This window comes from Lithobates pipiens, unplaced genomic scaffold, assembly GCF_037356315.1.
Source record: "Lithobates pipiens isolate NorthernLeopardFrog02 unplaced genomic scaffold, aLitPip1_a1.2 Scaffold_22, whole genome shotgun sequence".
NCBI lineage: Eukaryota > Metazoa > Chordata > Amphibia > Anura > Ranidae > Lithobates > Lithobates pipiens.
This window is the reverse complement of record NW_027507784.1, coordinates 332,934,032-332,947,362: the sequence shown is the minus strand read 5'-3', so window position 1 is coordinate 332,947,362 and position 13,331 is coordinate 332,934,032. Positions and strand designations below refer to the sequence as shown.

The window sequence follows — 13,331 nt, the reverse complement described above, 5'->3', positions numbered from 1 at the left end:
GTGTGTATATATATATATATATGTATATATATATATATATATATATATATATATATATATATATATATATATATATATATATATATATATATATATATATATATATATATATATATATATATATATATATATATATATATATATTATACACACACACACACATACACACATACAGTGCCTTGCGAAAGTATTCGGCCCCCTTGAACTTTTCAACCTTTTGCCACATTTCAGGCTTCAAACATAAAGATATAAAATTTTTATTTTTTGTGAAGAATCACCAACAAGTGGGACACAATTGTGAAGTGGAACGAAATCTATTGGATTTTTGAAACTTTAACTAATAAAAAACTGAAAAGTGGGGCGTGCAAAATGATTCGGCCCCCTTGCGTTAATACTTTGTAGAGCCACCTTTTGCTGCGATTACAGCTGCAAGTCGCTTGGGGTATGTCTCTATCAGTTTTGCACATCGAGAGACTGAAATTCTTGCCCATTCTTCCTTGCAAAACAGCTGGAGCTCAGTGAGGTTGGATGGAGAGCGTTTGTGAACAGCAGTTTTCAGCTCTTTCCACAGATTCTCGATTGGATTCAGGTCTGGACTTTGACTTGGCCATTCTAACACCTGGATACGTTTATTTGTGAACCATTCCTTTGTAGATTTTGCTGTATGTTTGGGATCATTGTCTTGTTGGAAGATAAATCTCCGTCCCAGTTTCAGGTCTTTTGCAGACTCCAACAGGTTTTCATCCAGAATGGTCCTGTATTTGGCTGCATCCATCTTCCCCTCAATTTTAACCATCTTCCCTGTCCCTGCTGAAGAAAAGCAGGCCCAAACCATGATGCTGCCACCACCATGTGTGACAGTGGGGATGGTGTGTTGAGGGTGATGAGCTGTGTTGCTTTTACGCCAAACATATCGTTTTGCATTGTGGGCAAAAAGTTTGATTTTGGTTTCATCTGACCAGAGCACCTTCTTCCACATGTTTGGTGTGTCTCCCAGGTGGCTTGTGGCAAACTTTAGACGAGACTTTTTATGGATATCTTTGAGAAATGGCTTTCTTCTTGCCACTCTTCCATAAAGACCAGATTTGTGCAGTGTACGACTGATTGTTGTCCTATGGACAGACTCTCCCACCTCAGCTGTAGTTCTCTGCAGTTCATCCAGAGTGATCATGGGCCTCTTGGCTGCATCTCTGATCAGTCTTCTCCTTGTCTGAGCTGAAAGTTTAGAGGGACGGCCGGGTCTTGGTAGATTTGCAGTGGTCTGATACTCCTTCCATTTCAAAATGATCGCTTGCACAGTGCTCCTTGGGATGTTTAAAGCTTGGGAAATCTTTTTGTATCCAAATCCGGCTTTAAACTTCTCCACAACAGTATTACGGACCTGCCTGGTGTGTTCCTTGGTCTTCATGATGCTCTCTGCGCTTTCAACAGAATCCTGAGACTATGACAGAGCAGGTGCATTTATACAGAGACTTGATTACACACAGGTGGATTCTATTTATCACCATCAGTCATTTAGGACAACATTGGATCATTCAGAGATCCTCGCTGAACTTCTGGAGTGAGTTTGCTGCACTGAAAGTAAAGGGGCCGAATAATTTTGCACGCACCACTTTTCAGTTTTTTATTTGCTAAAAAAGTTTAAATTATCCAATAGATTTCGTTCCACTTCACAATTGTGTCCCACTTGTTGGTGATTCTTCCCAAAAAATTAAAATGTTATATCTTTATGTTTGAAGCCTGAAATGTGGCAAAAGGTTGAAAAGTTCAAGGGGGGCCGAATACTCCCCATATCTTTGCTCTATATTTAAAAGTCCACACATCCTCACTAGTGTTTATGTACCCATCCTTTGCGCTCACCACCACACCCCCCCAAGCGCTGGGAGCTGAAGGGAAAATCCCACCAAAAATCACAGATCTATGCTCTCTCACCATCATTGTAATCCTGGTGAAGATAAGACACGTGGTATCTTCGTGGGTAGGTGCCGCCTTTCCCAAATTTTTCGAACACTGGAATGTCATATTCTAGGGAGGGACAAACAAAAAATAAAAATAATAATAAAGCCATAATGCTACAGAGGGAAGAAAAAATAAAAATAAAAAAAAAAGGCATGGCAACCAACTGAATCTCTCTTGATATACTTTATTGTCATTGTGACAGATAACGTTTAAAGGTCACTTAGAGAAAAGGCAAGAAAAACATGTTGTGAAAGGGAGGGGAATAAAAAAAAAAAAATGAATGTGAAGACTATTAAAATAAATAATAAAAAAAAAAAGAAAAAAAAAAAAAGAAAGAAAAAAGACGGCAATCATCAGTTAGACCCCTTTCACACTGAGGCGTTTTCCAGGCGCTTTAGGGTTAAAAAAAGAGCCTGAAAGAAGCCACATCTGCAATCCCAATGTAAAAAGCCCAAGTGCTTTAAGAGCCCTTTCACGATGTCAGCGCCCGAAAAACGCTCGTAAAGCGCCGCTTAAACTAGCAGCGCTTTACCAGCATTTTTCGAGCGCTATTGGGGCGCTTTTAACCCCTGCTAGTGGCCAAATAAAGGGTTGAAAGCGCCTACAAAGCGCTGCTGCCAAAAGCACTTTTCAGGCACTTCCCATTGATTTCAATGGGAAGGGGCGCTTTAGGAACTGTGTATTCACCGCTCCAAAAGTGCTGCAAAGAAGCTGCTTGCAGGACTTTTTTTTGACGCCCTGCCAGTGCAGCTCCTCAGTGTGAAAGCACTCTGGCTTTTACATTGGGATTGCAGTTGCGGCTTCTTTCAGGCGCTTTTTTTCCTTAAAGCTAAAGCGCCTGAAAAACACCCCAGTGTGAAAGGGATCTCAGTGTGGAAGCACTCGGGCTTTCACATTGGGATTGCAGATGAGGCTTCTTTCAAGCGCTTCACAGGCGCTTTTTTTAACGCTAAAGCGCCTGAAAAACGCTTTTATTAAAGTGCAAGTTCAGGCAAACCCTAACTCTAAATCTGCTCTCTGCCACATTATAAACCCAATCTATCTAATCCTGTAAAGCAAAAATCGCTATACACGCACCTATTCTGCAACCGGTCTGGTCCCAGCATCAGCTGTCAGCGGCAGCTTCAATGTGGAGGTGGGTGCAGGAGGCAGCCGACAACGGAAGCCCCATAGTAAGACTATGGGTGACATCGCTTCCCATCCATGTCACAGCCGTCGTCGGTCCCTCTCCTGTACACAGCTTCCACCGCTGGAAACCAGTCGAGATCTGCTGCAGAATAGGCAAGAATAGCGATTTTGCTTTACAGGGTTAGATAGATTTGGTTTAGAATGTGGCAGAGAGCAGGTTTAGCGTTGGGTTTTGCCTGGACTTACACTTTAACCCTAACTTTACTCTAATCAGCCTTAATTACCTTCCTATTCTCCTTCGCTATTTAATTCTTTTCCTGCAGATTTTTTTTTCCACTTCTATTTTATGAACGATTAATAATTCTAACTTTTTTTTTTTTTAGCTTTGTTCATTCAAATTTTTATACCTTTAAGCTCAGTTCACATTTTTGCAATGCAAGAACCCTGCCAATCCACTGCGGGTTCCCGCATTGCACCCGACTCGCAGGCAGTTCACACTGTCATATGCTAACTGCTGGGAGTGGCAATACAAAAAGTTGACACCCCCCAAATCAATTCGCATATCACAGTATGAACTGTCAATTCAGACAGGATTGCATGGGTGTGAAAACTGATGCGATCCGATTCTTGTTGTGGACCAAAAAAAAAAAAAAAAAAAAGTCCTGTGCATTGGTATGGGCTATGACAAAAAAAATAAAGAAAAATATATTGATACTAGAGCTGCCCAATTAAGCGCCAAGAATCGTTATCGCGATTTTGACTAAAGTGTTTCACAATTCTTTCTATACAAAGAATTCCTTTTGCTCTTCTGAAGCCCTCAAAAGAAAGGAACAAAAAAAAAACTGGGCAGTTTGCCAAGAATACAAACATTCTTTATCAGTTGAACTTAAGTATAAACACTGTAACAATTTGTCAAAAGAATAGACACTGTGTGTAAGTGAAAAAAGTTTAAACACTAAGAGCCGGTTCACACAGCGGGCGATGCGAGGCGACACGACTCGCCTCGCCTCGCTCTCGCAAGTCGCCCCCGTTCTGTACAATGGAACCGTTCTGAGAGGAGCGACTCGAGTCGCTCCGACTCAGAAAAAAGGTTCCTGTACTACTTCTGGGCGACCTGGGGGGCGACTTGCATTGACTTCTATACAGAAGTCATCTGCAAGTTGCCGCTGAGGTCGCGGCAGGTCGCGGCGAGGCGAGTCGGTGTCGCCTCGCCTCGCCTGCAGTGTGAACCGGCCCTAAACTTTTTTCTGACATTTGTTGGTTTCAAGTTAAAATAATTTTTTATTTAGCCAAAAAATTACTTCAAACCCCCAAACACACACATATATATATATATATATACACACACACACACACACACACACACACACACACACACACACACACAATATATATATATATATATATATATATATATATATTTTTTTTTTTTTTTTTTTTTTTTTTTTTTTAAGTAGACACCCTAGAGAATAAAATGGTGGTTGTTGCAATATTTTATGTCACAATATATTTGCGCAGCAGTCTTTCAAATGCAATTTGTTTTTTTTTAAATAAATGAAACTAACCAGTAAAGTTAGCCCATTTTTTTTTTTTGTATAATGTGAAAGATTTTACATCACGAGAATCGTGAGAGAATCATGATCTTTTTATTCGAAGCAAAAAAAAATAAAAAATCGCGATTCTCATTTTGGCCAGAATCGTGCAGCTCCAAGACCCCTTTCACACCAGGGCGTTCTGCAGGCGCTATAGCGTTAGAAATAGCGCCTGCAATCCGCCCTAAAGAAGCTGCACCATTGTGTGTAGTGTGAAAGCCCCGAGGGCTTACACACTACAGCGGTGCGCTGGCAGGACGTCAGAAAAAAGTCCTGCCAGCAGCTTCTTTGGAGCGGTGAAGGAGCGGTGTGTTTACCGCTGCTCCCCATTGAAATCAATGGGGCAGCGCTGTAATACCGCCGGTAAAACGCCGCTATTGCGGCGTATTGCCGGCGGTTTTAACCCTTTCTCGGCCGCTAGCAGGGGGTAAAAGTGCCCCGCTAGCGGACAAAATGTGCCGCAAATCCGGCGGTAAAACGCCGCTAAAAATAGCGGCGTTTTACCGCCGACGCAATGGGCGGTGTGGTGTGAAAAGGGTCTAATCGGTACTCACTGTAGAAAAAAAAAAAAAGAAATGGTATCGGTGCATCCCTAAAAGACATGCATCCATCCTAAGATACTGCAGCAGACTGTCCATAAATATAGGAGGCCGCTTCTGGCAGGAGAGTATCAATATAAAAAAATCTTGGAGGGTGACAATGACCAGCCCAAATACAGAATGTCATAGAAGTTTCTGATAGAGATATTTCCAACAGAGATACAAAAAGCAACCACAGACTGCTAGCAAAATGTAAGTCTGTGATAATAATTAAGGATGAGCTCTGGCACGTTCGCAGAGCCCGTCAGGAAGTCGGCGCAGCGCTGCGCTAATCACAGGCAGTGAGACATTTCCCGATCTCTGCAGCTGTGCATCATGACAATGTCTCACTGCCTGTGATTAGCACAGCGTAGTGCCAACTTCCTGGTGGGCTCCGCACATGGGCTGTGCCAGATCTCATCCTCAATAACAATATCAGGGCTTCCTATAAAAGATGGAATTCCCACTTGCCAATCTGAAAGTTGATCTTCCTTTTCACACAGCTTCGCCATCGTCGCTACAACCATTAGGTACTTGGCGGTAGCGATATGTGTGCGTCAGCTCAACTTTATAGCCCAGCTGCTGCATATATGCATACAGCGGTTGGGGGGGTGGACGACGACAGGTAAAGTGGTTGCATTCTGCACATGAAGGTAAAAAACACCTTGTGTGTGCAGTAGCACCCTCCATCCCAAAGAGACTTAGCCAAGCCCCCTCCCAATCCATCAATGTCCACGAGAGCCTTGCCTCTCCGGGACTCGCACTCCTAATTGGCTATTGCCAGCATGGAGCATTATTCCGCTGCTGTCAATCACAGCCAGTGAGCCAATCAGGTGGTGGGGCCGAACCGCGGCTCCGTGTGTGCATGGACACACAGAGCAGCAGTTCGGTTGCCCTCATAGCAAGCTGCTTGCTGTGGGGGCACCCGACAGGAGGGAGGAGCCAGGAGTGCCGGCGAGAGACCCGAGAAGAGGATCTAGGCCACTGTGTGCAAAACCACTCCACAGAGCAGGTAAGTATATGTTTTTTTAATGAGAAAAAAGCTTTACAATCCCTGGAATGGGGGTGAAGATCAGCTTTATTTCATGCACAGTAATTACAAAAAATACATCACACCATACAAATCAGAAGATTCACTAAACATTAACCTGACCTTTTACTTTCAGCTATCTCACGTGAAAACTATTTCAGTGACTGTGCAAGAGAGTGGACTCTAATCAGGGAAAAGCCTCACCTGAGAACTCCTGGTAATTGTCGGGGTAGCTCTGAGCCCTGGGCATCCTGGACTTGTGGTAGTTTTCACTATAAGAAACAAGAAGTAGAAGAGGCTTCAGTTTGGCTTATACCATTTAATGCTAAAATATTTAATAAAGAATAGAATTTATTTTTCCTAACACTTACCCATCTAGAGGGCTATCAAGAGATGGGCAGCTGCCAGAGCCAGAGTTTTCAGGACTGCTCAGGGATAAAGGATCCAGCATCTGTATATCAAAAATATACTTCATTAATATACAAGTATCGTTCCCAGCACTAAAGAAATTAACTTTTTTTTTAAAAATATTGCTTTGATCTACATCACACAAAACATGCAATTTATCCCATATCATTCCATATTAGACTGGCGTGTGCTGCTGGAAGATTCTGCACCTTTCAATACATACATCACGATTGTGTCCAACTGTCTCCACTCTTCTCCCCACCTCACACATAAAGGATTGGATCTCCCCCCTAATAAACACATCATTGATGTAGGACGTGGTTGCTTCCACTATCTTGTTCCAATTTCCTATAGGTCTCTGTGCAGTTGGCACAATCATCTTCAATCTCTCATCTTCTGTAATATTCCGTTGAGCTGCAGGATGGGGATCCTTCCACTATCTCACTACCATTTCCTAAACAGGCCTGTGCAGTTGGAGCAATCATCTCCTATCTTCTCATTTCCTGTAATATTCTCTTCCGCTGCTGGATTCGGCTCCTTCCACGGTCTTTGTCCTTAGTCCCAAAATGCTCTGTACAGCTGGAGCAATCGTCAGCATGCTGGAAAATTCTGTCCCTTCTACTCCATGATAGGTCTTCCCGTACTAAACTAAAACTAAAGCAGCCCAATAATGGCTTAGTGACATGAGGGGAGAGATCACAGGACTTTACTCTCTAGAAATGCTCTGCTTTACTTGGGCATAGCGAGTCTCACCCCCCAACCCATACCCCCCCCCCCCCCATTCTCCTGAAACACTCTGCTCCACTGGGGCATGCTGACCCCTCATCTTCTATGTATTGAATAAACTATTTCCGGAAAACTGTCACATTACATGTCTTTTTAATTTCGGCTGGCCATAGATTACGCAATTTTCTTTCCTTTAACCACAGGCTGAATGCCTTCTACTGCACTATTGTATTCTGATAGTTGGAAGCTTCCCCGCCACCAGAATACAACGATCACTTCTGGTGGCTATCGTAAAAACAAAAAATAAAGACAGGCTGGTTGTAGAGCTGTAAATTGTGTTTGTGAATTGCGCCCCCTATCTCTCTTATGTGTAACGCATAACTTCTATATCCTACTGATATAGAAGATGTGTTACACGCAAGAGAGATAGGGGGCGCAATTCACGAAAACAATTTACAGATATTTCTCCTATCCGAGTGAAGGGGCACATTGGATTGCAGCACACCAATACACATTAATAGGTAGATATTTTTGAGCGCCGGTATTTCATTTTTTTCTATACATTTGGTTGTAGAGCTGCACAATTAATCGTCAAGAATTGTTATCGCAATCTTAACTAAAGTGTTTCCCGATTCTCTCTATGCAAAGAATTCTCTCTGCTCTTCTGAAGTCACAGCAGACAAAAGAAAGGAAGGAAAAAACTGGGCAGTCTGCCAAGAATCAAAACATTCTTTATCAGTTGAACTTAAAGAGGAGGACCAGTTTAAACATTTTTTTTTTTTTTTTTAAAGTCAGTAGCTGCAAACACTGTAGCTGCTGACTTTTAATAAGCAGATTTACCTGTCCAGTGCTATCGCAATGTCGGCCGCCCGAGGCTGACCCGTCCCTCGGCTCACGGGTCCCAGCGCTGTCATTTTAGCTACTCTTTCCTACTGCGCGTGCGCGGGTCGCGCTGCGCTTTCTGAACGGGGCGCGCTGTGTTCTGGGACACACAGTTCTCAGAACACAGCGCGACCCATTACCCAGAAGACGCCGCACGGAGGAGAGAAGACAGAAGAAGATCACCGCAGAGGAGGAAGAGGCAGATTAGGACGATGTGCCTAGCAACAAGCATTTCTGGTAAGTTAAAAAAAAAATTCTCATATTTTTTTCTGATTTTTTTCTAAATTTTAATGTATTTTTGTTTTTCAGGGTGGCCCTCCACTTTAAGTATAAACATTGTAACAATTTGTTAATGTCAGACTTTAAGTGGTTAAACTTTTTTCACTTACACACAAACCTTTTCTGACATTTTTTATTTATTTTTTTTAAACCTGAAACCAACAAAAGTTTTTGGGGAAAAAAATTACTTAAATTAATAAAAAAAAAAAAACCCCCAAAAAACTAACCGGTAAAGTTAGCCCATTTTTTATTTATTTTTTGTATATTGTGAAAGATTTATTCTAAGCAAAAAAAATCGTGATTCTCATTTTGGCCAGAATTGTGCAGCTCTAGCTGGTTGTATTGGAGTGGATTGATAGGTCGACTTCAGTACAACCAGCCTGCCCATAGATAGATTGAAATCAGACGGTTCCTGGTTAACCTGAAGATTTGAAGACAAACTTCAATCAGTCTGACTGGCTTTACCAAGCACACAGGCACATTACTTCGTGGCTGGGGGGGGGGGGGGTCTTTGGCCACGTGCTGAATTATCTAAGACCTAAAACAAACATGTAATCTATTGCATTAACCACTTTCCAACCAGGTTATAGCCGAATGATGGCTACAACGCGGACGGCTAGTTCTGAGAGGCTGCCATCATGCCAGCCACTGGAGGCGAGCGGTGCGCTCAGTGATCACAGTATACTGAGGACACTGCTGATGACAGACTGAGAAATAACCATTCAGCAGCTCTTTACCACATGATCAGCTGTGTCCAATCACAGATGTAAATAGAATCCGGTTATCGGAATTCCTTTCCTTGTGCAGACAGCATTAGGAGGAGAGAAGAAAGCCGATAACGGCTTCTCTAAAAAGGGAAATCTACACTAATTAGGGCACCGATTATCAGTGCAGCCAATGTGTGCCCACCAGTGCCGCCCATTGGGGCCTATCAGTGCAGCTTCATCAGCGAAGGAGAAAAATTACCAGTTTCCAAATTTTATAACAAACTAGGAAAACTTTTTTTTTTTCCAGAAATTTTCTGTTTTTGTTTAATTAGCAAAAAATCCAGTGGTGATTAAATAGCAGCAAAATTTGATTATTTTTCATCATACCTACCTGTAAAATCCTTTTGAGTACATCATGGGACACAGAGTTAGGCTAATTTTCATTACCTACTGGGTTATACTTCAACTCCAGGGGAATGGACACTGGTAGACCAAAAGGTGTTTAGACAGGAAGTGTTACCATATATAACCCTTCCCATACAGGAAGTACTTCAGTTTTGTAGCAAGTACTGAATCCTCGAAAAGAGGGGGGAAGGACCTCAATGTTCATTACCTGCCGGGACGTCCCAGAGCAATATCCTTGAGGGGAGGGAGACACACCCTGCCAAACAATAGCCATCAGACCTTATACGGCAGCCCGCAGTACACTGCGGTCGAAAGCAGAATCCTCGGCTGCTCGAACATCCACTCGATAACATTTTGTGAACGAAGACCAGGTAACAGCCTTACAAATCAGCCACAGATACCCGATGGTGAAAAGCACAGGAGGTTTTTATACTCCTGGTAGAATGAGCTCTCACCCCAAAAAGGAAGGAGCTTTATGTTTCAGACCATAGGCCTGAATGACCAATTGACGGACCCAATTGGCAATGGAAGCTTTGGAAGCTGCCTGCCCCTTCTTGGGTCCTTTTGGTAAAACAAAAAAGAAAGAGTCTGATCCTCGGATCTCTGCAGATCTAGACGAATAAACCTTGACTGCCCAAACATCGTCCAAAGAAAGCAGTGGTCTCTTCCACTGAACAAGGCTGAGAGAAAAAAGAAGGCAAAATAATGTCCTGATTTACAGTGCCTTGCAAAAGTATTCACCCCCTTGGCTTTTTACCTATTGAGTTACATTACAGCCTTTAGTTCAATGTTTTTTTTAATCTGAATATGTGATGGATCAGAACACAATAGTCTAAGTTGATGAAGTAAAATTTGAACCAATTACCTTCAGAAGTCACATAATTAGTGAAATGTTGTCCACCTGTGTGCAATCTAAGTGTCACATGATCTGTCATTACATATACACACACCCTTTTTGAAAGGCCCCAGAGGCTGCAACACCTAAGCAAGAGGGACCACTAACCAAACACTGCCATGAAGACCAAGGAACTCTCCAAACAAGAGACGATGTTGTTGAGAAACACAAGTCAGGGTCAGGTTATAAAAAAAATATCCAAATCTTTGATGATCCCTAGGAGCACCATCAAATCCATCATAACCAAATGGAAAGAACATGGCACAACAGCAAAACTGCCAAGAGACGGGCGCACACCAAAACTCACGGACCGGGCAAGGAGGGCATTAATCAGAGAGGAGCACAGAGACCTAAGGTAACCCTGGAGGAGCTGCAGAGTTCCACAGCAGAGACTGGAGTATCTGTACATAGGACGACAATAAGCCGTACGCTCCATAGAGTTGGGCTTTATGGCAGAGTGACCAGAAGAAAGACATTACTTTCAGCAAAAAAACAAAATGGCACGTTCTGAGTTTGTGAAAAGTCATGTGGGAGACTCCCAAATTGTATGGAGGAAGGTGCTCTGGTCTGATGAGAATAAAATTTTACTTTTTGGCCATAAAAGAAAACGCTATGTCTGGCGCAAACCCAACACATCACCCAAAGAACACCAAACATGGTGGTGGCAGCATCATGCTGTGGGGATGTTTTTCAGCAGTCGGGACTGGGAGACTGGTCAGAGTTGAGGGAAAGATGGATGGTGCTAAATACAGGGATATTCTTGAGTAAAACCTGTACCACTCTGTGTGATTTGAGGCTAGGATGGAGGTTCACCTTCCAGCAGGACAATGACCCCAAACACACTGCTAAAGCAACACTTGAGTGGTTTAAGAGGAAACATGTAAATGTGTTGGAATGGTCTAGTCAAAGCCCAGACCTCAATCCAATAGAAAATCTGTGGTCAGACTTAAAGATTACTGTTCACAAGTGCAAACCACCCAACTTGAAGGAGCTGGAGCAGTTTGGAATAGAGGAATGAGCAAAAATCCCAGTGGTAAGATGTGGCAAGCTCATAGAGACTTATCCAAAGCAACTTGGAGCTGTGATAGTCGCAAAAGGTGGCTCTACAAAGTATTGACTATAGGGGGGTGAATAGTTCTGCACATTGACTTTTTCTGCTATTTTGTCTTATTTGTTGTTTGCTTAATAAATAATAATAAAAAAACAATAAAAAAATTTTTTTTTAAAAAGCAAATCCTCAAACAATCCATGTTAATTCCAGTTTTGGGAGACAACAAAACATGAAAAATGCAAAGGTGGGTGAATACTTTTGCAAAGCACTGTAACCCAGCAGGTAATGAATATTAGCCTAACTGTGTCCCACGATGTATGAAAAAGAAAGAAAGCTCTATTTGTAGCAAAGGAGGGACACAGAGGTGGAAAGGTGCTGCTCACCCCAAAAGTACAAAAAAGAAACAATATTTGTATAAAAAAAATTATAAAAAATTGTGTTTGTGTTCAGTGTGGCATGACCGTGCAATTCTCAAAGTGCAACAGCGCTGAAAGCGGAAAACTGGCCTGGTCAGGAAGGGGCTAAAAGTGCCCAGTAGGAAAGTGGTTACTAATCATTGGAAGTACATTTATATTTCTAAGACCCCTTTCACACTGGGGCCGCCCGTGCATTAGCGGTAAAGCACTGCTCGTTTTAGCTGTGCTTAACCACTGTTTAAGGGATTAAGAACTTCCGCGTTGCGGCATTTCCGAAACGCTTTTCATTCATTGTAATGGGCAGGGGCATTCTGGCAGATTTGTATACAGCGCTCCCAAACCACTCCCAAAGATGCTGCTTGCAGGACTTTTTCTAATGTCCAGCAAGCGCACCTCCCCAGTGTGAAAGCACTCAGGCTTTTAACACTTGGGTGGCATGGTAGGCAGTTTGCAGGCGCTATTTCACCTAAAAACTGCCTCATTGTGAAAGGGGTCTCATTGTGGAGTGAAGATCAAAAAAAAAAAAAAGCTGAAGACCCCTGCCTCTCCACCCTCTCTACACCCTATTGTTTGCACACATAGCACAAAAGGTGGAGAGGCCTTTGAGAATAAATAAGACTATAAAAATACATGCAATAGATAAAAAGTGAAGCTACTTAAAAGTTCTCCTGCTGTAGGGTACAATTTGTCACAAAAGCAAGAGAATTTGGTAAGGCTTAGTAACAATGATAAGAAGCTTACCTGGTCCATGCTCTCCGGAATGAACTCCCCTTCACTGTTAATGCTGGTAAAAGAGCCATTTCGAACAACATGGTGCAGTTCTTCTGGAATGTATCCTGGCGGAGGGGAACTCCGATCCCTAGTAACTATAAATAGCATAAATCTTAAAAAGAGGAATTCAAAAAAAATAAAAAATTCTTCCTCAACTGCAGTGATGCATTAAACATTTAGTGGTGTGAATATCAGTTCTCAAAGTGTGGGTGGCTTTAACTGTGATTCCTAAAAGCTACAAAAAGCACCCACAATATTCAGTGTATAACCGAATACTCTGAGACTTCAGGCATACTTGATGAGATGATTGGAGACATGCAAAAGGGGTGGTTGGGGACTGAAGACGCACTACATGCGATAGAGCGAGAGACTGCAGAGACATGAGACGGCAGATAGCCATCAATGTAGCCTCTTTACGAACGAATACTTCCACCACTGACTGGGGGGGGGGGGCTGCAAAAGGGCCATATAACAGGTACCAAAGGGCTGTCTGTGGCATTTGGG

At 42.6% G+C, this 13,331-nt stretch overlaps 1 protein-coding gene across 1 annotated transcript in view; it reads right to left on the bottom strand.

Annotated features, from left to right (window-relative positions):
- The window catches only part of MAP3K2 (mitogen-activated protein kinase kinase kinase 2), a 74,274-nt gene that overhangs the window by 32,297 nt on the left and 28,646 nt on the right, over positions 1-13,331 (bottom strand). The window contains exons 7-10 of the mRNA XM_077449653.1: positions 12,798-12,922; positions 6,659-6,738; positions 6,492-6,559; positions 1,933-2,025 (exon numbers count right to left, since the gene is read on the bottom strand). Of these exons, the coding sequence (XP_077305779.1) occupies positions 1,933-2,025; positions 6,492-6,559; positions 6,659-6,738; positions 12,798-12,922 (366 nt within the window). The remainder of the gene's footprint in view (positions 1-1,932; positions 2,026-6,491; positions 6,560-6,658; positions 6,739-12,797; positions 12,923-13,331) is intronic.